The sequence below is a fragment of the Myxocyprinus asiaticus genome, chromosome 17, assembly GCF_019703515.2.
Source record: "Myxocyprinus asiaticus isolate MX2 ecotype Aquarium Trade chromosome 17, UBuf_Myxa_2, whole genome shotgun sequence".
NCBI lineage: Eukaryota > Metazoa > Chordata > Actinopteri > Cypriniformes > Catostomidae > Myxocyprinus > Myxocyprinus asiaticus.
The window spans coordinates 44,322,258-44,349,155 of record NC_059360.1 but is presented as its reverse complement, the minus strand read 5'-3'; the positions used below and the strand labels follow the sequence as shown (position 1 = coordinate 44,349,155).

Here is a 26,898-nt window from a genome sequence, read left to right as displayed (position 1 = left end):
CTTACAAGTTTTTTTTTTTATTTGTATGCTAACAATGTCCAACAGTGTATGTACAGTACATGCATCACAAGAGATTTGTGTAATTTGTGTCAAAAAATTTTTTTCTGAAAGTGATGGAAATTTCTAGCACATCTCCAATTCTGTATTATGTTTAATAGAATTCTGTGGTGGAAATGACGCTGATGGAAATTCAATTTTTAACGTTTTTTAAATGAAATGGATGACTCTGTCTTGCTGAGGCTAATTTCATGGCATTTTATGTATCCTAAATAAACACAAGTAAATAATATTTTCACACTAATTGCATAATTTGGCAAAATTATAGCTTGATGGAAATGATGGCCAATAAAAATATTTTTGCTCACAAGTGATTTTAAAATTGTCTCATATTTAATCTCAAGCATGCTCTTCTCTGACACTTTTGGTGACTTGGTAAACAAGTACACTAACTGCTGAAATAAAACTATTAGGGGAATAATTTTTGGTGTGGTGGAAATTACGCCACAACTGTTGGATAGTCGTAATTTTTGAAAATGTATAGAAATACTTTTCACACAATAATCTTGAAATGGTTTATGTTGATTTAACTCTTTGTTTAGATAGTTTTACATATGTAATAATTTGCATTTTTATAATGGTTTATGTAACAGGGTTCAGGATGGGCAAGGAGGAGGCAAAAACTGGCAGAACAGTCGACATAACTTTCATGACATAAATCAGCTTAAACACATAGACGCACACACAAAGCAGCCACCTGTGTCTCTCTCTCTCCCTCGAACTGGCGCCTCCGGCTCGTCTTTATCCCCCTCCCGGCTGATTAGGACAATTTAGCGCTGGGCGTGCTTCCCCAGCCCGGCCATGCCCTCCTCGTCGTCACAGTTTAATATTGAAAGTCTGGGTCTGGGACAAAGCTAAAAGTATAAAATATATACATAAAAGGCATTAAAAAAATGTATCCCAAATAAAAGATGAAGGTCTGGTTAAAAGTTTCCATTTGGTCTTTTACATTAAAATTTTGTCATTTAACAGATGCTTTTGGCCAAAGTGACTCACAAATAAGGAACATAGCAAGCAATTTGTCATACAAGTCAACAATATTTGCCAAGTTCTCAGAATAGCTGGAGCAGAATAGAAGCTTGCACAGGTGAAAGAAACAGACAAGAAATATTTTTTTTTCTTCATTTTTTTAGTGTGACTTTCATATAATAAAAAGAAAAAAAGTTTAAATCTGTGAGTTGTAATAAAAATCATCCCCCGGGACATTAAAGTGCCAAAAGTCGAAGAAACACCCATATACAGAAAAAGTAATGAACGATAAACAATACAAAATAAAATATACATGCTGTAGTACACAAGCAGGGTAGGGGCGGCACTGTGGCTCAGCTGGTAGCACTGTCACCTCACAGCAAGTAGGTCCTGGGTTTGAGTCCTGGCTCAACTGGGCCTTTCTGTGTGGAGTTTGCATGTTCCCCCCGTGTTCGTGTTCATCTGGGTTTCCTCCGGGTGCTCCGGTTTCCCCCACAAGTCCAAAAACATGCAGTTTAAGTGAACTGGAGACTCTAAATTGCCCTGTAGGTGTGAGTGAGTTGCGTCAGGAAGGGATCATGGATGGTCCGCTGTGGTGACCCCTAACGGGAGCAGCCGAAAGAAGAAGTACACAAACAGGGTGTGCATTAGAATTAGTGAGTGGCAGAGAGAAGCAATTAATGCAAAGAATGCACTAAATAACAGATGCATTTAAGTGTGTTATCCACTGTAGCATTGAATTCTGTGTCTAGGTTTCTAATGTCCTAAGATAGCTGTGTATTTCATCTCTGTGGCCCTACACACTGTTGCAGTTGTGCTTGTCGTGTCACTGGGTTTTGAGAGCCAGTTGTCTGTGATCTGCCCCTCCCTCTCCATGAGATCCTTGTTTTATTAAGGTGTTGAGGGTTTGTGCTTTAGACACGTGTCTGTGTGTGTATTTGAGTGTGGAACGAAGGGGTTGGGTGAACAGACCCTCTCTATTCCCCAGTGTTGACCCCTGTTATATAGACAGCATCTGCTTTTATTGCATCGCTTGCCTAGGACACAAAACTGCTCTCATTCCTATATTCAGTACATTTTATGACCCCCTCATATGTGTCTTAGTATAGTGATACACTATTAAACACAATTTTATGGATGGAAATCCTATTAGTGTAGTGTAGTAGTATCAATATTAGCTGAAGATTATGTGAAATTAAAATAATTATTTGCTTTGAGTGGATGTTAAGATAATCTTACTGGAAGTGACATAATTTTACGATTTGGGATTTTATTAATTTATGTGATGTTTTGTGGTATTAGTAGGTTTGTCTCACTCTAAAACATTCCACCCTGTTGGATATAATTACTGAAGTCAGTATGACAGTGTCAAAACATAAAAAAATAAATAAAAAAAAATGGTTACAAATATTATAACGAACTTGAGAAGTTGACATCCAGGTCAATGGACATGCCGCTCTTTTTTCAAACGAATTACTTGAACAGACCTCTAATATGATGAACATATTTTCAATTTATGAGTTCAAAGTTTTAATATTTTATATATACAGTGTATATATATATATATATATATATATATATATATATATATATATATATATATATATATATATATATATATATATATATACACACACTGATGAGCCAAAACATTATGACCACCTGCTTAATATGTTGTTGGTCCTCCGGGTGCCACCAAAACAGCGATGACCCGCTGAGGCATGGACTCTACAAGACCCCTAAAGGTGTGCTGTGGTATCTGGCACCAAGATATTAGCAGCAGATCCTTTAAGTGCTGTATGTTGTAAGGTGGAGCCGCCGTGGATCGGACTTGTTGGCCCAGTACATCCCACAGAAGCTCAATCGGTTTGAGATCTGGGGAATTTGGAGGCCAGGGCAACACCTTAAACTCTTCTTCATGTTCCTCAAACCATTTCCGAACAATGTGTGCAGCATGGCAGGGTGCATTATTCTGCTGAAAGAGGCCACTGCCATCAGGGAATACCATTGCCATGAAGGGGTGTACCTGGTTTTGCAATGATGTTTAGGTAGGTGGCAATACCGATCACCGATTTTTTTTAAACTAATATCGGGCGATATCAATACCGTTTTTATTATTATTATTTTTTTAAGTGCCCTTAGCCACACTTTTGCAAGTTATATTCTACAGTTATGTTTATGCCTCACACAGTAAAATTACATTAATTGTGAATTGCTAACATTTATTTGTATTGAAAACAGTTATGAATAATTCTGTTGTCAATATCAAAGGTCATAGTGACATCCTGGCAACCAGTAAAAACCATGAGAGCATCACACACGGCCAAGATACGTTCAAAAATAAGAAAGTTGTCTATTAATAGCTCCAAATCTGCTCCTGTGTAGAATCATTAGTATTTATGATGTGTTTACTGATGAAACGATGTCCAGCTTAGCAGGCCTGTGCAGGTTAGCATGCTGTCATAGGAAACTCTGTGTCTTTAAAATTCCCATCACTGTGTAAAGCTCTGAAAAATAAGGAATTTAAGTGTGAATTGCAGACATGCCTGATGTGAACCACATTTTGTTTGAGTTTTTACTTGAGTTATATTCTTGGCCTTTTCTTCTCTTGCAATGATGGTGGTATCATTCACGTCTCAGTTTCCATTTGGACACCGCAGTGCAGTCAGTCTGTCTCTGTCTCAATCATGCCCACTTGTTTCTGTTATTATTCAAACATAATGAGGGCAGCTGACATCAAGAACAAGGGTGTGGCAACAGCTGGCCAGGCATAGTGTTATTACCCACAGCGTTATTTCATGTTTCAAAGCTCTTAATAAACAGTTGGTGGATTTTTGTGTGAAAATATAATGACTCTCTAATAATGTTGCCATTTTAAATCACTTTTAAAAAAAATTATGCTAATAGAAAGATTATATTTTAGTATGTAAGTTTTGCAGATGCTTTTATTGTTAGTGATATTTGCTAAAGCAAGCATCACTAAAAGGGATTTGAACAAATCCCTAACAATAAATATTATAGATATCACATGAATGATACCTGTACCACAGATCATGTTTATTGTTAATGTTCTATGGACTTACACTGAATTTACATTGAAGCAGTAACCCGAGCCATATCTATGGACCAGAATATTGTAGAAACTTGGGGTGGACTCTTTTGATTCGAACCAGTCAGCAGTCTTAAAGGAATATTCCGGGTTCAATACAAGTTAAGCTCAATCGACATCATTTGTGGCATAATGTTTATTACCACAAGAAATAATTTCAACTCGTCCCTCCTTTTCTTTAAATAAAGAAGCAGAAAAAAAAGAGAAAAGAACAAGAGTGAGGCAGTTACAATAAAAGTGAATGGAGCAAATTTTTGGAGGGTTTAAAGGCAGACATGTGACGCTTATAATTTTATAAAAGCACTTAGATTAATTCTTCTGTTGAAACTCATGCATTATTTGAGCTGTAAATTTGTTTAAATTGTAATTTTTACAGACATCTTAGGGTTTTAGGGTTTGTTGACATTACAATGTCATTGTCAAATTGTAAAATTGAATATAACTTTACACAGAAAAGGTTAGTAAGTGATTTTATCACACTAAAATCATGTTGATATATTGTTTCAGTCTTGTAGCTATACTTTTGAAAAAGTGAGTATTTTAACATTTACAGATTGGCCCCATTCACTTCCACTGTAAGAGCCTTACTGTATTCTGGATTTTTTTTTTTTATTTTGTTATTTTTTTAAGGAAAAGGAGGGGCAAGTCAAAATGAAATTTTCTGGTAATCAATATTATGCCACAAATGCTATTTTTCCTCTTTGTGGAGTTCAGGAGGGTAGCGTTGCCATGTCAGCAATTTGGTGAATTAAAGATCCTAAGCTGTGTCCCAAATGACGCACTATACACTATACACTCAGCCATGTAGTGTATGAATCAAGTGTAGTATACGGTTAACAGTTTTTAACTACACAGAAGCATTCGTCATTTAGCAACTGGCGGATGTGACGTTTTAAACGCATATGATGTGTTGCCATTAGCTTTAGCATGTTAGCCAAACTCGGTTCAACACTTGTTAAACAACGTACATATTTGCACAGCGTGGGATGATGGTAAAGCTTTCAACTCACATTTGTAAGTTGCTGTGTTCACTGAAGTTTCGCTAGTTACTAAATTCTCCATTATTTACAATTGTTTTGGCAGGTCACCATCGCTGCCGGTTACTCCGCCCCGTCCACTGCGTACAGCAAGCCACGAGCGCTGAGTGTATAAAGTGTCCAACATTCCACACTCCGTTTTGATGGCTGGAGAAGTGCAGCATCCATGTACTCATATTACACTTCTTTTTGTTGCATTTTCAGTGTTAACATACTACTCGCACTAATTATGCTACAAAATTACGTAGAATTGTGCAGAAGTGTGTGGTTTGGGATGCACATCTAGGTTGTACAGTTGTAAAATTGTAAATAGATTGAGAATGTGGCAACTTGCGAAACTTCAGTGAAGACAGCACCTTAGAAATTTGAGTTGAATGCGTTACTATCACCCCACACTGTGTGAATATGTTCATTATTTGAGATATAGGTGTTGAACTGAAATTGGCTAATGCGCTAAAGCTAGCGGCAACACATTGCATGTGTTTGAAACGTGACTTCCATCAGCTGTTAAATGTCAAATGCTTCCATGTAGTAACAAAAACTTTAAGTGTTCCATTTGGGACAATATTACACTTTGGAAATTCATTCACTACATGGCTGAGTGCATAGTGTATGTAAGTCCATTGTGTATAGTGTATCATTTGGGACAGGGCTTCTGTCTTTTACTCGCATTGATGATTAAGGTTAAGGGTTAACAACATATTGATAAGACACAGGTTTAATTGTCCTGTAAAGAAGGTGGATAGCAAATATGAACTTCGAAAAGCACTTTAACAAAGTAATAGGTTCATGCCAGAGCCAATTGTGCTTTAACACTGTCATTTACAGTGATTTGTCACTAGTCTGGGTGCAACCTACTAATACAAACTCTCTTTGATTCTTTGGGAGTAGATAGAATAGCTTTTTATTATACTTCTCTGACATAATGGGTAGTGTGGCTTAAAGGGATAATTCACCCAAAAAGGAAAATTCGGTCATCATTTACTCACCCTCATGTTGTTCCAATCCTTATGATTTTCTTTCTTCTGTGGAACACAAATTATTAAAAGGAGACTTTTATTGCTTCTATAGTTCATATAGTGAAATGTGAATGGTGACTGTGACCACTGACATGAGTCATCTCCTAAAATTAGGGTAAGCAAATGTCTACAGAACTTTCATTTTTGGTTGAGCAATCACTTTAATGATTACTCTGTCACTTTAGATAAAAGTGTTTTTTAACTTTTTAACCCCCTCAGACAGTTGGTTTGAATTTCTGTCAGGGTAAAGACACCAGACAAATGGATATTCTAAAGCAAGAATGAAACTACTATGGAATATTAAAATGTATTTCTAATGACCTGAGTTTCACCATTTAGCTCTTTGGCAGTGGACTTGTTGCATATGGCTCACTTCTCTCAGGCATTTTTCCAGCATCATTAAAAACTGCAGTTGTCAGGCCCCTCCTGAAAAAAAGAAATCTTGATGTGTTATATGACCATCAGACATATATATAAAACTTTGGACAAGGCAATCTAAATCTTCAATTGATTTGCATATCGCATTTCACATATTGTTCCAAAGCAGCTTAAAGGGATAGTTCACCCAATAAATAAATAAAAAAATCTCACAATTTACTCATCCTAATGCCATCCCAGATGTGTATGACTTTCTTTCCTCTGCTGAATACAAACAAATATTTTTAGAAGAATATCTCAGCTCTGTAAGTCCATAAAATGCAAGTCAACAGGGTCCAAAACTTTGAAGCTCCAAAAAGCACATAAATGCACAAGACTCCAGTGGTTCAATCCATATTTTCAGAAGAGATATATTTGAAATGTGAGGAACAGATCAATATCTAAGTTCTTTAGTACTATAAATTCTCCTCCTACCCAGTAGGTTGCGATATGCACAAAGAATGTGAATCACAAAAACAAAAGAAGTAGACTCTTTGGAGAGAAGAGTGCTTAGGAGAGAAGTGGAGATTTATAGTAAAAAAGGACAAATATTGATCTGTTTCTCACCCATACCTATCATATCACTTCTGAAAACATGGATTTAACCACTGGAGTCTTATGGATTAAATTCTTTCTGCATTTATGTGCTTTTTGGAGCTTCACAGTTTTGGACCCTGTTGACCTGCATTTTATGGACCTACAGAGCTCAGATATTCTTCTAAAAATCTTTGTTTGTGTTCAGCAGAAGAAAGAGAGTCATACACATCTTTGTTCCTTTAACAAAGAATAGTGAATTAAAATCTCCCTAGTTCTGTGGTGACAGTGGCAAGGAAAAACTCCCCAAAATGTTTAAGCAAATGTGGAAGAAACCTTGGGAGGAACCATGACTCAGCTGGGGAAGCCCTCCTACTCATGGAGCCTGTAATGTAAAGTGTGACTAAAAAAAATAAATATATATATATATGATTTTACCTGACGTCATAGAACTCATTGCTTTATTGGCCATGTGGCGCTATGACTATTTTTGTGTCTGTGTGGGTGTTCTGCTTTTAAGTGGCCCCAAAAAGCATTTAGACACTTAAGCAACTTACGTAAAATTTATTTGATAGATATTACAGGCACACTTTTCAAGAATAACATTTCACAAAAAGAGGTTGGTTAGGTTTAACAGGGTTAGTGTCAGAATATGTGGAACACAGATGTGTATTGCCCTTTAAGTGTGGATTAATGTCTTAACTTTCTTTGAGAACTTAGATTTGGAATATTATTCATTGTTCTTTTTTTATGTTAAAATATGTTGTTCTGGGAACAGTTTACTTAAAAGTTATACTTACTCTTTTTTGTTCTTGCTTGTCCATAAAACACTAAACAATATTAAGTTATTCCATGTGACAAAAAATACATGTGTCTTGTTGTCGAGCAGGGTATAAATAAAATCATAATTTAAAAATATATTATAACATTTGTGACTATAATAAAACAAAACATCACAATGCTTTACATGAAGCTTGAGGCAGTGTATTGGGTAAACTTATTATTTGTTTTTATTTATTGTATTTATTAGACTTTTATGCGGTGGCCCAGAGGTGCATTACACTACTAAACTAGCAAAGCAAATAAAAGCTAAAAACACACAAAAACATACCACAGCACAATGAAATGAAGCCGCAACAAAATGAAAATATTTACAAAATGCTTTATATGTTTCTCGTATCTTAATTTCACTGTGTTGTGTTTTCTTTCCATTGTGCTGTGGCTTTACCATTGTGTTGAGGCTTAATTTTGTTTTGCTCGGTTTTATCTCCGTTATGTTCCCTTACAAAAAATCTAGAGTTCTGACAATCTTGCTGCAAATTTCCCCCTTATTATTTTTCTAAAAAATGTAATGTCTGTGAGCTTGCTTGTGTGAAAAATCCAATGTTATATCTTAGATGTTGAGAACAAAATATGCTGTCCAGCAGGAAAAGCATGCTAAACAAATCATCTGAAATATATGTTATTGACTATAGATTATAAAATATTTATTATACATCATCGCAAAGGGGAGGATCTCAGATTTCTAATGACAGCTAGATTGAGCTTCTAGTCCACTCAGAGGCCGAGATATTCGATGAAACAATGGGGGTGGTGCATGAACTGAAAGTTAGACTGAATGTCTACAGAGGAGCACATCTGTGAGGGCTAAAATGCATTAGAGCGCCACCTACATTTCAGATCTGCATATTGTGATGGAAGGTGATAGAGGAAAAAATATTTTTTCTAGTACTGGCTGCTATCTAGTAGAATAAAATAAGATTTTTTGGAGTGAGATGGAGTGAACAAAACCAGAATTACCAGAAGTTAGACAAATATATATACATTATATATATTTAAATTCTATTCATCATAAGATTGTAAACATAAACAATATTGTTTATGAATAATTGGAGTCTTTTTTTAATTTGGGGAGGTTTCTGAAAAAAATTAGACCAATTTTTGGCAATTTGTCCACAGTATGTGAAGTTGAAAAGGTTAAAGTATTCATTCAAAAACATCGATTTGATTACCAAATGACACCATATTTCCGTAGCACAAATGGTGTTTGCCAGAACTCTCGATTTTTGTAAGGGTTTTCAGCTTTTATTTGCTTTGCCAGTTTGGCTTTGTTGTGCATTTCTGGGCCACCATACTTTAACACATTACAAAACATTACAATTCAGGACATACTGTATGTACAGGAGACAGTATTCCTTGTAAACATACACACACACACACACTAGGGCTGTGTCGTTACAAAGTATTGCGATACTTTTTCTAATGATATTGTATCGGTACTTTAGATCCTTGTATCAATATTTTTATTCAACTGTTTGTGTATTCATATCATGTAAACACACAACAAAGTTGGCACACTGTTACTTCCAAATCAATTTAATGAGCTCACCAAGAGACAAAAATGTGATGTTTTGAGCTACATGATCTTCATCAGACATCAGCATCTAACTGAAATATACCCAAATGAATTGGAATTGAAAATGGAATAGATTCGTTATTGAAACCAAATTAAGATAATGTGATGCATATATGTATATGTACAGTATATGTATATATTGAATCATGACATATGTATTGCAATAAGTATTTTATCGTGAGGTGCCAGGTGATACCCAGCCCTAACACACACACACACACACACACACACATAAAAGAGAGGGGAAAAAAAAACACTAGCCTGCAAAAGTTTTACATACATTAACAAAATAGACAATAAGAGGAAACAAAGTATAAGAAATTGTATTATTGCACAAAGTGGTATGTTGTGTTCAGATTGTAAAGTGTTCAGAAAGAGGACAAAGGAAATTCAGACAGTAACCAAAATTTATGAGGACAGTCAAAAGAGGAATCGGCTCTGCAGGTATTTAAAGAACAGGGCCCAGGACTTTTAATTGATTACTGAAGCCTGCTGTTAATCTTTCATAATTAGATGTTCTGTAAGTTGAGCCATTGTGTTATATGATAACTGTCTATAACACTTCAACTGTTATGCATAGCTATTGTTAAAGCATTAAATCTGAGCAAGCATTCTCCCATCTGACGTCAGTATGCAGTGTGAAAGTTCAAGGTCACAGAGACGGGCTGGTTTTCATCCTGAGGAGAGCAGAAGGGAAGCAGTGAGACAGAGAAATGATGATCCTGTGTTCTGCCAAAAACTCTTCTGCATGTTTGTGAAGGGTAATGAGCCGTGTCTTGGCAGCGTTTATCTTTCCAGTCTACAATTTCATTAAATTACATCTCCATTTTAATTCTCCTGATGTTTTGCAGTTCTAAAGCAGAGATTTGCAGAAAAAAGGGAACTTTGCCTGTTAGAAGCAGAAGTAGTTGAACTTAATCGGTTGAAAAGTGTAACTGGATTTAGAAAGGAATAAATAAAGGCTATTCATAATCTATTTTTACGCAAATGTAACAAGACCATTTAAAGGTGCACTCAGTAATTTTTTCCTCATTAAAAAAAAGTCAAACTCCTAAAGACATGAATTGTAATTTTGCAATATATGTAGGAAATCATGACCACTCACATTAAAATGAAGACTGCAGTCACATCAGTAACCTTATTAAAGCTGTTTTATTCTACATGGAGAGGGTCCACACATGAGGGCTGCCATGTAAGAATCACATGACCAGTCGAATACTACTCGCTTAATCTCAGTAACCGTCCTGTTATTTGACACTTTCACTCATTGATTAAAGTAATCATGGCTGACTGTGAATACTACATTTTTACAATGGCATCTGAAACTGAAAACTATTGATTTTAAATGATGCTGCATCCAAGCCGCTAGGTGTCAATGTAAGTCCAAAATGACACAAAGACAAAACTGACTGAGTGCACCTTTAAGATTTCAGTTTTACAATTTCGGCTTGACAAAGTATTACTTCAAGTTCTTTCTGGGGTGGATACAGCCTGCATTCGGTAAGTGGCCTTTGGGCCAATTTTGGACCGTAATTCCATGCGGTATGTGGGCCAAATTCCCACGTGGAATGCAGCCAGATCCGGGCCAAAATAATTTTGCTATCTGGGTTATTACTGCATGGGAAAAAGTCACTAATTCTATTTGAATTGAAAGTAAATATATTTATGCAGGTTTAATTTTTTTCTGGAATATTGTATTGCCTCTGAAGGTGTGAAGTACATTTGGTGGTGGGGGGTCACAATGTCTGCAACATATCTGCTTGTGGAAATAATTAATAATTCAGTGGATTTGGACTGGAGCCCCAGGGAGAAGAATGCTACCGATGTATCCCTTTAAAGTGGGATACTCTCAGGATACTTCTGACTGCACTGTATTTACACAAGCAAACACTGAACAGTAGACTGTAGACATTAACTGAGTGCTTTCTTTGTCTCTGGGAAGAATTATCTGATTGCCTGACCAATGGAAGATAAAAGGGAAGAAATCTGTTTGAAAACTGTCATCATTTTTTGCAGTTCTGTTTGGTGATACCAGCATCACAGAAATTACACAATTCAGTTTTACACAAAAAGCCTCTAGTTTGCGCTCCATTTAATTTAATTGGCTCCTACAGAGTAGAAGACGGGGTCTTACTTTTTATCATATGGGAATAGCCCCTCTATAACTCAAATGATGCCAGCCATAGTGAATCACAGCATGACTGGAAATAGGTTTTAAATGCAGTTAGAGAGCTTAATGTGGGAGTTATGGGATTACTGGAGCAGCACTCTGCAGAGATTGAAGTCATCGCACACTGCTATCATTCACTCCCAGTACTGCTGTACACATCTGTATTGATCCATCCTACTGCCCGGATTACAAGTGCATGGCTGTGTCAGCAGAGAGTGTGGGTGCTAGACTGGCCTGCCTGCAGTCCTGACCTGTCTCCAATTGAGAATGTGTGGCGCATTATTAAGCACACCATCCGGCAACGAAGACCCTGTACAATTGTGCAGCTAAAGAACTACATAATGGATGAATGGGGGAAATTTCCACTTTTTAAACTTAACAAACTTGTTTCTTCAGTGCCCAAATGCTTAATAAGTGTTATTAGAAGAAATGGTGATGTTTCACAGTGGTAAACACTCGACTGTCCCAACTCTTTGGAGCGTGTTGCAATCATCTGATTTGAAATGACTGTACATTAAAAAAAACATTGAAATTCACTGGGTAAAACATCATATAATGTGTAGTTGTAGAGCTTTCAATATAGCAAAGGGTGATTATAATTTACAAATCACTCATTTTTGTTTTTATTAGCATTTTTCATACTGTCCCAACTTTTTTGGAATTGGGGTTGTATCTTAGATGTCAAGAACAAAACATGTGGTCCAGCAGGAAAAGCATGCTAAAAAATAATCAGAAATAGATGTTGTTGACTATAGACAATAAAATATTTATTATACATCATTGCAAAGGGGAGGATCTCAGCCTTCTAATGACAGCTAGATTGAGCTTCTAGTCCACTCAGAGGCCGAGATATTCGATGAAACAATGGGGGTGGTGCATGAACTGAAAGTTAGACTAAATGTCTATGGACGAGCACATCTGTGAGGTCTAAAGTGCGTTAGAGCGCATTTCACATTTCAGATCTGCATATTGTGATGGAAGGTGATGGAGGAAAAAATTTTTTTTCTAGTATAGAATAATTTTCTAGAATAAAATAAGTCTTTTTGGAGTGAGATGGAGTGAACAAATCCAGAATTACATGCTTACAATTATTTAACAAAAAAATTATATATTTTTAAATTATATTCATCATAAGATTGTAAACATAAACAATATTATTTATGAATAATTGGAGTAATTTTCTTTAATTTGGGGAGGTTTCTGAAAGAATTTGACACATTTTTGGCAATTAGTACACAGTATATGAAGTTGAAGAGGTTAAAGTATTCATTCAAAACCATTGATTCGATTACCAAATGACACCATATTTCCGGAGCACAAATGGTGTGGGACGGTTACACATAATTTAAGCACATGGTTAATAAGTACATAATAGTTCATTAGTATTACTCAGCAGCACTTAAATAAATGTAAATATGCACTAAAAGTAAAATGTGACCCATTTTCTCAGATGCAGATGCATTTGTGTGCTTTTTTTCCATTCATTATAATTGTGGTGAGATTGTGATGCAGGAGTTTGACTCATTTTGAACAGTTCTAATGGAGACTGTTTTCAGGGGATTTTGTGAAGTCAGCAGAACTGATGGCTGGTTTATTGAGTGCCTGGTATAATGAAGTAAAGCACATGCAAGGTAGTCATTCATTATACCACCTGCTTATTTATTGTCACTTTTGTAAAGAAAAAGCAGGCAGAAACACATATATGAATGTAAATGGTTTGATATGAACACTTCAGCTGGCATTGTTTCATGATTTTTCTGTATTACATTATATTGAAGGAATATTTGAAGAAATTGACATATTATGGTGTTTAAAGGAGAGTTGACACCCAAAAATGACAGTTCTGTCATTATTTACTCACCCTCATGCCATTTCAGACCTGTAAAGCTTCATTCTTTTGCAGACTTTTTGCATGAAATTTACTCATATCATGTAAATGCCTTACAGCTGAGTATGCGTTTGCACCAGCTTGAAGTGAGATTCGACATAGTAAAAGATCCAGTCAGTGTTTATGTCATGTTTTGAATATATTATGCATGCATGTAATATGCTAATCATGTGTAAGGCCCTCTGTAATCCTGTGTTCTTGTGAATGCTTGTTTGTATGTTTCCATGATGCAGATGTTTGTTATTATAAGCCATTCTCTTGCAGATGGATTTGCAAACACATCTGAACAGATTCGATCTGCCCTTTCATGTTTAATGTCAGCTTATGAATCAGTTTGGATGGCTTCATCCATGCTTTAACAAACAGCACATGCAAATGAACCGTAAATGCCAGGAAGTCACATAGGCTGAATAATGCATTACAATGCTGTGATGCTATTGGTGGGACCGCATCACTCAGTGCTGAAGCAGCATATTAACCTGCCACACAAACTGGATCATTCAGGATATTGATTTTCAATCGATTTCTAGGTTGGAATGTCCTAGATTTTCAATGCTGAATAATGCTGGTGAGATAATGAGATAATGACTATCACTGTTCCAGTTTAATGTCATGCTTAGTATCATCACAAGTCTCTGTGCAAGGTGAAAATGACCTCAGCTACGTTATGATATTGTGTGATGATTGCATCATTCATTATTCATGTTACAGTAAATAATGTAATGATAACATTAATAGTGAGTTAGTGCTACCGATACTCATGAAAAATGTGTATTTTACACAAAATTATGCTGTGCAATTGTTTGTAATTGCATTCTTATTAGTGGTGCTTGCACTGATACATTACTATGGACATGAAAGTAACTTTAAACTGTGCAACTTGATGATGAAAAGAGTGCTATTACTCCTATTTTCTAAGTAAGACCTATGATTTTGCCTGGAGGACAAAACTACTGTGAAAGAAATCTGCATGCTAGATATTGTCGAGTCAGTTGTGTTAAAATGTAAAATGAGAACTTTGTTCGGTTATTCTGTTATTCTAAACAACAGTTTTAACAAATGACGTGTCAAATAATAATGCTTTTTTTGTGCATACATATATACAGGATGTATATATATATATATATATATATATATATATATATATATATATATATATATATATATATATATATATATATATATACAGTATATACAGTCTTGGCTAACTTACAATGGGCTATATTCAAGTATTTACTAAATTACACTTTTTACACCCTATATATTCACCAGATGAAGAGTTTACACCGATCAGCCACAATATTAATACCACCTGCCTAATACTGTGTATGTCCCCCAACCCGCATCTCAGAATAGCATTCTGAGATGATATTCTTCTCATCACAATTGTACAGAGCTGTTATCTGAGTTACCATAGACTTTGTCAGTTCGAACCAGTCTGGCCATTCTCTGTTGACCTCTCTCATTAACAAGGCATTTTCTTCCACAGAACTGACACTCACTGGAGTCAATTCTAGAGACTGTTGTGTGAAAATCCCAGGAGATCAGCAGATAGAGAAATACTCAAACCAGCCCATCTGGCACCAACAATCATGCTACGCTCCAAATCATTGAAATAAAAATTTTCCCCATTCTGATGGTTGATGTGAACATTAACTGAAGCTCCTGACCCGTATCTGAATGATTTTATGCACTGCTACCACACGATTGGCTGATTAGATAATCGCATGGATGATTGTTGGTGCCAGACGGGCTGGTTTGAGTATTTCTGTAGCTGCTGATCTCCTGGGATTTTCAAGCACAACAGTCTCTAGAATTTTATATTAATTAGAATTTCTCACTATTATTTCTTCTTTCCTGGTCTCATTCTTTTTTCTGTCTCTTCTCCTCTCTGCACAGTTAAACCAAAAGCACCATTCTCAGGATTACACTGTGTTTCGCCATGAACGTTGCTGTATCGCTAATGGCCAGCGAGGCTTCCTCACCTATGATAACCTCTGTGACCCCAACCCTGGAACCCATCCCGGATAAACATGATGATTCAGAAACATGTGTGCCAAGCGTTAGTGGGGATGGGGCGACCCAGAAACAAGATCCCAATCGCAGTTACCAGAAGCCTCCAGCACTCCACACAGGGGCGGACTGGAAGGTCGTTCTTCACCTGCCGGAGATCGAGACCTGGTTGAGGGCTACGACAGAGAGAGTGAGAGACCTCACACACTCTGTGCAGCAAGATAGCATCAATAGACATGTGGATGTTCACCTGGTACAACTCAAGGTAAGAGTATTGTCTCTCACTGAGCAGTACATCATGATGATACAGTCGGCTGAAAAGGTTTTGCTTTTATTGTCATTAAATTAGTCACAATAATAATAATAAGAATAAAAAAAATAAGGTGAAGGAATAGTTCACCTAATAATTAAAACTTGGCCATTTACTTACCCTCATGTTGATCATCTCCCAACAGCAGTGCCCAAATCCCATATGGCGACTACGACACAGGTTTGATGTCATGACGTTTGGTCGTGAGACACATGAGAACCTATGAGGTTTGATGTCAGTGAGTGTGTTTTACATGAACTGATTATGGGTAGTAAGCCGACAATGTGTGTGGTTCCGGTATAGGGCTAAATTCGTAAGCAGTGTAAGCAAAAAGCAATTGCCACTTGTAGATTTTTGCCCATTACCCCGATTTCACATTGTATGTAAATATCTTTACTAGTGTTCTTTCAGGCTTATCTAATGTGTGCAAGTGTTGTTGCCATGACTACGTACGTTTTGACTTCAACGTCAAAAATCAGAGAATAATTACATGATTTCAAATTTAATGTTAACATATTGTCTGATTTTTTTGGACAAGCAGATTTTTTTGGTAGTTAGCAGCGTATTAGCATGCATGCAAACACTAATTGACGTGCAATCTGCACCATAGTTGCCATATTTGATTTGAGACTAAATAATGACTTAACATTCTGTAAATAATGACAGAATTTTTATTTGGGTGAACTATTCCTTTAATGGTTCTAAAAAATTGGCTTTATTTTCTTCATGCAAATAAATATACATTATTATCTTTTGGTTTTATGATTAAATCTGGACACATCTTGCCTCTAATAGTCATAATCATTATACTGGAGCAGACGTAGTCATACTACAGTGCCCAACTTTCAATATTTTAAAGGCCGAATTAGAATATTTTTTGCTGTAGTGAAATTTTGTGGCTTTTAGCATGTCTATTAGCTTTGAGGTCACCTATACAGTATGATAGTTTACGCTTCTGGAAAAATGGACCAGAAATATTCCTAACATCATCTCCTGCTCAAAGGTGTACACAAATTGTTTTTTTCCAATAAAATACTCTCTAGAAGGAGGTTGTCCCATTTCTTCAAGGATCATAAACTGAGTACTCTATGTCAGGCCACTGCGGTGGAGAGAGATGCTTTAAAGATTAAAACACAGTAAAGATTTTGGGAGATGTACTGGATCTTTGGGTTCTCTCTGTTAATGTGATTGGAGGTGGATCAATCATTAAGTGGTCTAGAGGTCTTATCGGATTCCTCTACTCATTCAACTGACAGTATTTCTGATTACTTGTCGGATGTCAAAGCACAGATATTTACGCAAAAAAAAAAAAAAAAAAAAAAAAAAAAACTTTTTGGCTGAACTTGATTCGAACCTGGACTGTGGTTCCACATGTTTGAAGTGAGTTTTCCTAACTTAAAATTTCTATGTAATCTTAACTCAAATACTTTGTGAAGAGAGAACCTAACTGAATTGGGTTAATGCAACAAAATTAAACATTTATTTCTTTATATACTAGCAAGTGACAGTGAATCTTAGCATACTAAGTACATGCTCGTGGGAAGCACTACAGAGTGCAGATGGGTACTATGCTATGGTTAACGCAGCAATTGCTAAATAAAGAGAGCAAAAAGTAGCATGCATCACATGTTCCTGTCCTTATCCTAATCACAAGCTTTATTCTTCACCATAATGGTAACCCCCAAAACTCCAGCATAATAGAAACTCTTCTAAATCTAAATAACAAAACACTGAACACTAACAAGTATCCCCCTTTAATCTTGCACAAAAACACATCAAATTACACTTAATTTTAACATTTACTTTCTCTATCGAGTCCCATGCAAACCATGTTGGGAACTAGAAATTGCCTGCCCAGTTTCAGTTAACCACTCAAAAAATATTCATGTTGTCCCAACAAAAATGGATTAAAGTAAAATTTTCTCATTGACACAACTCGATTAAATTAAGTTTACTTGGTTACATGCATTTTTTGAGTAACATGAACAAGGGAAGATTCAGTAAACCTAATGATAGAGAAAGTTATTTATTTTTATTTTTTTGTGTATTTCAGGTAGACATCCCACTGGCAGTCATGTATAAATATGTACTGTTGGAAATATAATTTAATAAAGGTTAATAATATCATTTAATATGTATTTAGATGGTCCAATTTTTGTCTCATACTGAGCATCGCACATACATTTTTCCTTTATTTTCTACTTGTAGGGTGCAGTAAAAACCATCCTATGTTTATGTTTTCAGACAATTATGGGAATTATGATGTATTTGACTGTTACAGGCTGAAAACAGGTGCACCCTTTTAGACCATGCATCTGTCTGTGCTGTTTTGCAATTGTTTTTCTAAGTAAACCTGCGCCACACGGACACAATTGATCGTTGCGCTGTGTCTTGCTGCTGTTCAGCGTCTCACGCAAGTTAAAGGAATGCAAACTTTTAAAACACATCCTGAGACAGCTGCGTTCTATATTATTCGTTGCACCTCGTATAGCTTTTTTCGGATGTGTTCGGTCTGAACGACCCATTATTCTCTCTATTACCTCTCAGATGTACGCACATGAATCTATTATATAACACGGTTTGAAAGCATGGACCCCATTGTCTATCAGTTTTGTTCTATCATCATATTGTAGTTTGTTGAGGCCTTATTTAGAACAAAAGTCATAAAAAGAATGCACATCCAAACAATACAATGAGAACAGGTGCATGACCAAAAACATACGTCCACGAAAACTCCAGAAAAGTCAGCACACCGTTGCTCCCAAAAAATTGAATGAGCTCACCACAGAAATGAACAAACATGACATTTCAGGCTACATGCTCTTCATCAGATGAAGAGCATGTAGCTTGAAACGTCACGTTTGTTCATTTCTGTGGTGAGCTCATTAACTTTTTGGGAGCAACAGTGTGCTGTCTTATTTAGAACAGCAAACTAAATAAAGATTCACCATCTCAGTGTCTTTAACAATAGTGCATTCAGCAACCTGTGGATGTCACGGCTCCTGTGAGTTTGTCAGTTTATTCTGTGTTTTGTTATTTTCTCTCCCTCATGTTTCGCAGGCGAAGCTGGCATGTATGATCAGTGTTTCCAGTGGAACATTGATTGTTCCCAGGGGAACGCTGATCATGCCACTAATTATGCACCCAAGAATTTCACACACTATTGCACTTGTGTATATGGATGTGTGACAATAAAAGTGATTTGATTTGATTAGCGTTCTAGCAACACCTGGTTCTCCTCTAATTCACTCCCTTCTTAAACCCTTCATGTTCTCAGTAGTCTTTGCTAGATTATTATTTGATATGATGTAACTTACCTTACTCTCTCTGCCTAGCTGGTCCTGTCTCGTGTATCTGTTTGGTTGCCCATCTCTGCCCACATGTCGGGAGAGTTGTTACCTTCCAGATTGCTGTACACTTGTTCTCTGCACTCACAAATTTTCAACGGAGGATTCCTCGTCTCTGCCTGCGTGCCGGGAATGTGATTACCTTCAAATCTGCTGGCCGTTATTCTCTGCACCTCACTATGCTTCCACGGAGGATTCCTACAGATCTGCTCCTGACTTCCACAATGCACACACTCGTCTACAAACACACTCTTCACAGATCTGCCCATTGTGTGATTACGGCGCACACTCGTTCACAAGACTCCTTCCCTCTACTGCTGCCGGTGCCGGGATCTCCAGTCTTCGCCAGCACAGTTAACATTATCATTTATTGTAAATAAATCATTTGAACTATTCCTCTGCTTTTGGGTCCCTTTTTCTCGCTCTCACTCTCTGACAGAATAATCTAGCCCCTTGTTGCACCTCTTTTCATGCTTTTCCGAGTTTTGATCGCTCGGCTCATGGTCAGGAGGCGGCGATGGTCTTATTCAGACTGTCTCAAGGAAATCAACAAGTCTCAGATTATGTGATCGAGTTTCACACCCTGGCTGCTTCTTGTGAGTGGAATGACCATGCCATGTGGGACTGGTTTCTGCATGGGCTTTCCGACAGACGAAATCTATCCTTTGGATCTGCACCCACGTTTCGATGATTTGGTGGATCTGGCCATCCGAGTCGATCAATGCCTGGCCCTAGGCCGTAGCTGCCATCGATGCCACTCTCCACCTCCTCGGGTGGCTGGCCATTCCCTCCGGTCCACTACTTTGGCCAGGTCACCAGAATCATGTCCCGACACTGAGTCAATGCAATTTGGGAGAACTCAGTTTTCACATAAGGAGAAGCAGCGATGCCTCGTTAATGGACTATGCTTTCATTGTGCCCGATCTGGCCACCTCTCTGCTTCCTGTCCGGTAAAATGACACCACTCGTCAGTAGGAAGGGGTTACTGGCGAGCACAACACCTTTGGACAAAGCCCCCTGACTTCATACACTTCTCCCGGCCCGGCTGCAGTATGGATCTACCTGTCAAACGGTCTCAACCCTGGTGGATTCTGGAGCCGAAGATAACCTTATGGACATCAACTTCCAAATGGCAGTTCACCGCCCACACCCTCAGTGGCACGTCCCTGTCCGTCATCACTCAGTCAACCAAGCCAGTCACCTTCGTCTCCAGTAATCATTCGGAGCAGCTGTCCTTTTACCTGATTCAATCTCCATCGGCACCGGTAGTGTTGGGGCATCCTTGGTTGGTAATGCATAACCCACACATAGACTGGTCAACCAAGACTGTTCTTGCTCGGAGTCCTTACTGTTGGTCACACTGTCTTAATTCTGCTGTCTCCCCTGTCCAGTCTTGTGTTTTGTTGCAGGATGAACTGGTGGATTTATCCGGAGTACCGTTGACATACCGTGACTTGAGGGCAGTATTCAGCCGGTCCCACACCTTGACCCTTCCTCCTCATCGCCCTTACAACTGTGTGATTGAATTGCTTCATGGCACCTTGCCTCCTCGGGGACGGCTGTATTTGCTCTCGGCTCCCAAGAGGGAGGCCATGAACAGGTATATCAATGATTCTCTGGCAGCCGGTCTCATCTGCCCTTCCTCATCTCCGGCAGGGGCGGGGTTCTTCTTTGTGGAGAAGAAGGATGACTCGCTTAGACCTTGTATAGATTATCGGGGGCTGAATCGCTATCCTTTGCCATTGATGTCCTCAGCTTTCGAACTTTTGCAGGGAGCATCCATCTTTATGAAGTTGGAGCTATGCAATGCTTATCACCTTGTCCAAATTAGGAAGGGGGATGAGTGGAAGATGGCTTTTAACACCCATAGGGGGCACTTTGAATATTTGGTTATGCCTTTCGGATTGGTCAACACCCCTGCTGTCTTCCAGGGGCTCATAAATGACATGCTAAGAGACATGGTATATTGTTTTGTGTTTGTTGATCTTGATAATATTCTGATCTTCTCGCAGAATATCCAGGACCTTGTTCAGCACATCAGGCAGGTGCTTTAGCGACTGCTAGAGAATTGTCTGTTCGTCAAGGCGGAGAAGTGCGCTTTTCATGCACAGGGAGGGAGTGCGCATGGACCCTGCTAAGGTCAGCCATCTCCAATTGGCCAACTCCAGATCTCGCAAGGCATTGCAGAGGTTTCTGGGGTCGCTAATGTTTAGCAAAGGTTTATTAGAAATTACTGCCAACTCACCGCGCCTCTGATGGATCTCACCTCCACCTGCACTGAATTTTGTTGGTCCCCACGGGCTGAGGCCACGTTTTATAAATTAAAGGAGTGGTTTTCTACTGCACCCATTCTGGTAACTCCCAACCCGGCAAGTCAGTTTGTGGTGGATGCGTCTGAGGTTGCTGTTGGAGCGCTCTTCCTCAGATGGAAAGATGCATCCGTGTGCTTTTTTCTGCACTGCTTAACACCAGCAGAACGGAACTATGATGTCAGTAACTGAGAATTGCTGGCTGCCTGGTTGGCCTTGGTCGAGTGGCATCATTGGTTAAAGGGTTTGGGGGTAACTTTCATGGTCTGGACTGATCATAAGAACCTAGAGTACATCCATGGCGCAAAATGCCTAAACTTTAGACAGGCTCACTGGGCATTATTTTTCACTCGTTTTAATTTTAACCTTTTGTATCACCCGGGCTCTAAAAATGTCAAGCCAGACTCATTGTCTTGATGTTTTGAAGTCGAGACCTCCACTGTTCCACCGGATACCATCCTACCTGCCACTCGAGTGGCGGGCATGGTATCCTGGGAGGTGGAGGCTAAAGTCCGTGCTGCACTATGAAACACTGCGCCCTCCACCACGTGCCCAGCGGGTCGGATATTTGTTCCGCAATCAGTTTGGACGCATGTCCTGCAATGGTGTCACTCATCCAACATCGCTTGTCATCCAGGGGCGACTCGCACCCAGATGCTTATTAGACAGCGTTTCTGGTGGCAATTGCTTGCACAGGATGTATGCCGGTTTGTTTGCCACTTGCTCCATCTGTGCAACTAATTAGACCTCCTGTAACCCCCTGGCCGGGCTCCTCCAACCGCTGTCAGTCCCTTCGAGACCCTGGTTGCACATAGCCATGGATTTTGTAACTGGTCTCTCCCCCTTCCATGGCAACACAATCATTTTCACTGTAGTGGACCGGTTCTCGAAGGCGGCTCATTTCATTCTCCTCCCCAAATTACCCACAACAATGGAGACAGTGGTAGCAGTCATTAACCATGTCATTCACAAGACTGTGACAACACAATGCTAGAGTGGTTAGGTGCCGGGCGTTGCTATGCTGTTGCTAAGTTGTTCTGAGCGGTTTCAGCATGGTTCTATGTGGTTGCTGCTTGGGTGTTCTGGGTGGTTGCTAGGGTATTGCTAGGTAGTTGTTTATTGGTCCAAGTCAAAAGAGCAAACTCATAGTCTTGGGTCAGTGTAATGAATATATAACAATAGTGATGGTTGCCTTAGCAAACACTTCTCCTTTAAATAAATGAAAGTAAAAATGGAAAGCAGCCAACCGTTGTTCCTGCTGAATATGTGCATTATTAATGTGTTACTGGAGTCTTTCCTGTAACTGAATGTGTGACCAGCTCTATAATGTGACCTGCTTCTAAAAGTGTAGTTTCCACTTTTCTCTCTGACTGGGCATTTGTCTGCTGCTGTTTCTTTTTAAATAACACAGTGCAGTCTCTGGTGCCATGGCTTTAACAGCCAGTCTGAGAAGCTGCCTATCCTGTTAATAAATCATGCAGAGTGAGGTTTTAAGAAAGCGTGTGTGTATGCGTTACCATGGTTGTGTTGCTGCCTTATCAGAAAAACTGTTCTGAAAGTGATGTCTTCACTGACTGGCTGGATTTCAATGTTATTGCCACCTGTAAATAGAGATCCTAACAATGTTCAACTTTATATGAAAAAATCATTAATATTAGATAGTCTGTCTTTCTAATGCACAATTGGTGCATTTTAAATCAACAAACCAGTCATATTTTGTGGCGAAGTTGTTTATCAATGCTACAAACCTTTAACCCTCCTATTTTCTTAAAGGTGCTGTCAGTGATTTTAGCCATTCTACTTCCACGAGACTGAGTTTTTGAATTCTATTTCCAAAACCCTGCACTCCAAAGATACCAAATGAGATTTATTGAGACCGACATTGTGCAGAAACGGTTGTTAAAAACAACAGCAGCAAAATAGCACCCTCAACTGACAACTGTTATGAGCAACATGGCATAAAAATGGCATTAAGCCTCAATAATTTGCTGCAACTACAATATGAGAATTTGCAAAATGATTGACAGGTCAAAAGCATCAGAAACCGCGGCCCGCAGACACATTTTTGTTTGCTGTTTTTAGAGTCTATAGCTATCACAGAGATCAGTGAGATATCTCACAACACTTATTTCATTAACATTTTTTGCAAACCTTTCCATGAAAAAATCGCTTACAGCACCTTTAAGAAACTGCACCCTCCTTTTGTCCTTGAAAACCATTCAAAATGTACTAATTCTTGATTAGAATGACACTTAATGTTTTTTTTTGGTCCCAAAGTGTATAATGATGGAGTTTTGTTTTTTTTAAATATTAATGGAATATTATAATTTGTAAAGAATTTTTATGGATGTCTCAATTTGTTACAGTGTTATAAAGGTTTAGAAAGGTGCTGTAATAGATATTTCTGCCATCTAATGTTTTAGGAGAAAATTATATTCAATAGGTCTTTTACCATTGGGGGGCCTTTAGCCCCATTGTACCCTGTCATATAAAATCAAACATATTACCTATTCATATTACCTGTGTTTGAGAGGAAATTCTAAAATTTTTGGGAAAAATGCAGTATGCAGTGATGCAGGTTGAGAAGCTAAAGAACAAAATGGTGCTAGTGGCTAAATCTGAGATCATTTGAAATATTTTTAGGTCAAATTTGTTTAATAGATGTAGAAAAACCTATTTAAAGCTGTAAAACATCCAGAAAGTCAGAAGTGGAAGGTCACAACTGGTTCTTCCCATACTGGTCAAATTGACCTGTTAAGACAATGGAAGGAACAGTTTGTTTTAAATAGTTATTTCTCAACAGTTATATAAAAATATTAATTTTCTTTTATTTGTTTTGTATGGTCTTGACACAGTCACAATGCTTGGTTCCAGTACTAAACACTATGCAGTATTTATAACGCATTTCTTACCTGTCCCGGGTCAAAAATGACCCTAAGGCAGGTCTTCCCCGCCTTCTCTGACCTGGGAGGGAGACAAAGGGAGGGAAAAACAACAACAACAAAAAAAGAGAGGGAAAGGCCAACACGGAGCGACAGCAGGTGAGAGAGAGGAGAGAGAGAGAGAGAAAAAAAAAACTTACTTGCCGGTTCTCTGATACACCACAGCTTGGTCCTCGGTCACCCCTCCACCCTCTAGAGGATGACAGCTGCTCCTCCCTGGGTGGATTGGAGGCAGTCCTCCGGCCCCTGGTGGACGGAACGCCCCGCCGCGTTTTGGTGGATGGTAGGGGTCTCCTCCGCCCCTGGCAGTAGTTCTTCCACTCCAGACGGTCGGCAGTGAGCCCCTCCCCGCTCGTGGACAGCAGTCTTCTCTTTGACCCCATTGCGTTTTAGTGGCCGGTAGGGGTCTCCTCTGCCCCTAGAAGTGGGCCGACTGCTGCAGGCGGCCGGGCTCCTCCGTCCCCCGGCGGATGGCCACGGCTGCTCCTTTGGGGTGGATGGTAGTGGCGAGGACTCTTACGGCACATCCCTCCTCCTTCCAGTGCTTCGGCACCAATGTAACAGGGTAAAAGGGAAAGGATGAGGTGAGAACTGGACGAAGCATCAAAGTAATGTTTAATTAAGCAAAAAGACACAAACATAAACACATACAGGGCAGCTGCCCATAACTCCCTCACTGTCGAACTGCCACCTCTGGCAGCCTTTATCCCTCTCGTCGGCTTGATTAGCCTGATTAGAGGCCAGGCCCGCCCTCCTCCTTGCCACATAACACTGTAAAATCTAATTAGTTGACTGTACTTTAAATTTTTCAAGGCAATTGGTTTGCATGCTTTTTCTAAGTAAACTTACTTATTTGGCTCAAGTAAACTGAACTTAATTTTTTAAGTACCATTAACTATTTACAAGTAAGCTTAACTCAGCTATGATTAGAGTATCGTTGTTTTGATTTAATTATATAAATTGACTTATAGCATGTCTTTTACAGTATAAGGTTAGCCATATGGCACAGTGGACTCTACTCAGTACTTTTAGTGCACATAAATCTGCACTTTTGTAAAGTACAATTGAGTAAAGAAGAATGGCTTAAACTTAACAGGCTCCAAGTTCACCAAAGGTAACACTAATCACCCTAATGGTGACAGCCAATATTTTGTACTTGGTCATTTTGAGATATTAGTACTCGAAGCCAAAGTTGTCACAGTCTGTCTCCCTCACTTTCTTCAAGGACTCTTATTTTGAAGTTTTCCTCCAGACTACATCTCCCATGTTTCACTGCCCTCATTACTTCCATCTGTTTCCTCACCTGTATTCCATTCCCTCATTAGTTCCTTGTGTATATACACCCTCTAGTTTTGTTAATTCATTTGTCAGTCCTTGAAGTATTACGTTGTGTTAAGTTTTGATGTTAAGATTTATAGTTTGTTCTACTCCAGTGTTTGTTCCATTCCAGAGTTTGTTCCACTCCAGCAATTATTATTAAAAGATTTAAAGAATCTACTCCTGCGTTACTGAAGGACTGACCTACAAAGAATACGGATTCACTTACCTGCTCTTCCAAACGTCCTCCTCTACTCCAGCGATCCCACTTATCCTCCTCTCCCAGAAAGCCAGACCCCGACGAGCACAACACATTTAGTCATGGAGCTGACTGGTCCTTTAATGGAATTATTTAAACAAGACCTTCTTCTCTTGGATTACACCACCAAATTCTGTCAACTCCTCACTTCCTCCACTGTCTCGGACACCTACCTCTGTGCCGTTTATGGAATGGGGCTAAACTTCCATCATCCCACAGCCCTTCTGCAAGTGGAAAATCTTCCCTTTTTAGAATTTGTCCGAGCCACGCTGTCCCTACATCTTCTCTCTCCTCTAACAACCCACAAGGGAGATCCTTCTTCCAAGCCTTCCACAACTCCTCCTTCCAAGCCTGCCACGGTCAATGAGCCAGCGCCCACGCCTGCCACGGTCAACGAGCCAGCACCCGTAGCCTCGACCGTCCCAGTGCCAACGCCTGTTGCCTTGACTGCCCCTGAGCCAACTGTCGCCAAGTTATCAGACCTGGAATTGCTCCCCGCCCTAGTTCTCACCCTGGCTACCCTTCATCCTCCGCTGGTTCCAGCCAGCTTAATGGACACTCTGGTTCCGTCCAGTGCCCTGTCCCTTCCTCCTCCGCCGGCTCCATTCAAGGCATTTGCTCCTGGTCAGCCGTCTCCTCCCACTTCACCAGCTCGACCTTCTCTCCCTGCGAAACCACAGGCAAGGGGATCTGTCGACCCTCCGACTCTGCCTTGGCCCTCTGAGCCCTGGACTCCGCCTTGGCCCTCCGATCCCTCATCAACACTTCGGCTCTACATCCCCTCG

At 39.0% G+C, this 26,898-nt stretch overlaps 1 protein-coding gene across 3 annotated transcripts in view; it reads left to right on the top strand.

Moving 5' to 3' along the window:
- The window catches only part of LOC127455486 (A-kinase anchor protein 6-like), a 202,704-nt gene that overhangs the window by 1,373 nt on the left and 174,433 nt on the right, over positions 1–26,898 (top strand). For all 3 annotated transcript variants that reach the window (XM_051723428.1, XM_051723427.1, XM_051723426.1), the window contains exon 2: positions 15,516–15,894. In XM_051723428.1, coding sequence (XP_051579388.1) covers positions 15,559–15,894 — 336 coding nt within the window. In that variant the 5' untranslated portion in view covers positions 15,516–15,558. The remainder of the gene's footprint in view (positions 1–15,515; positions 15,895–26,898) is intronic.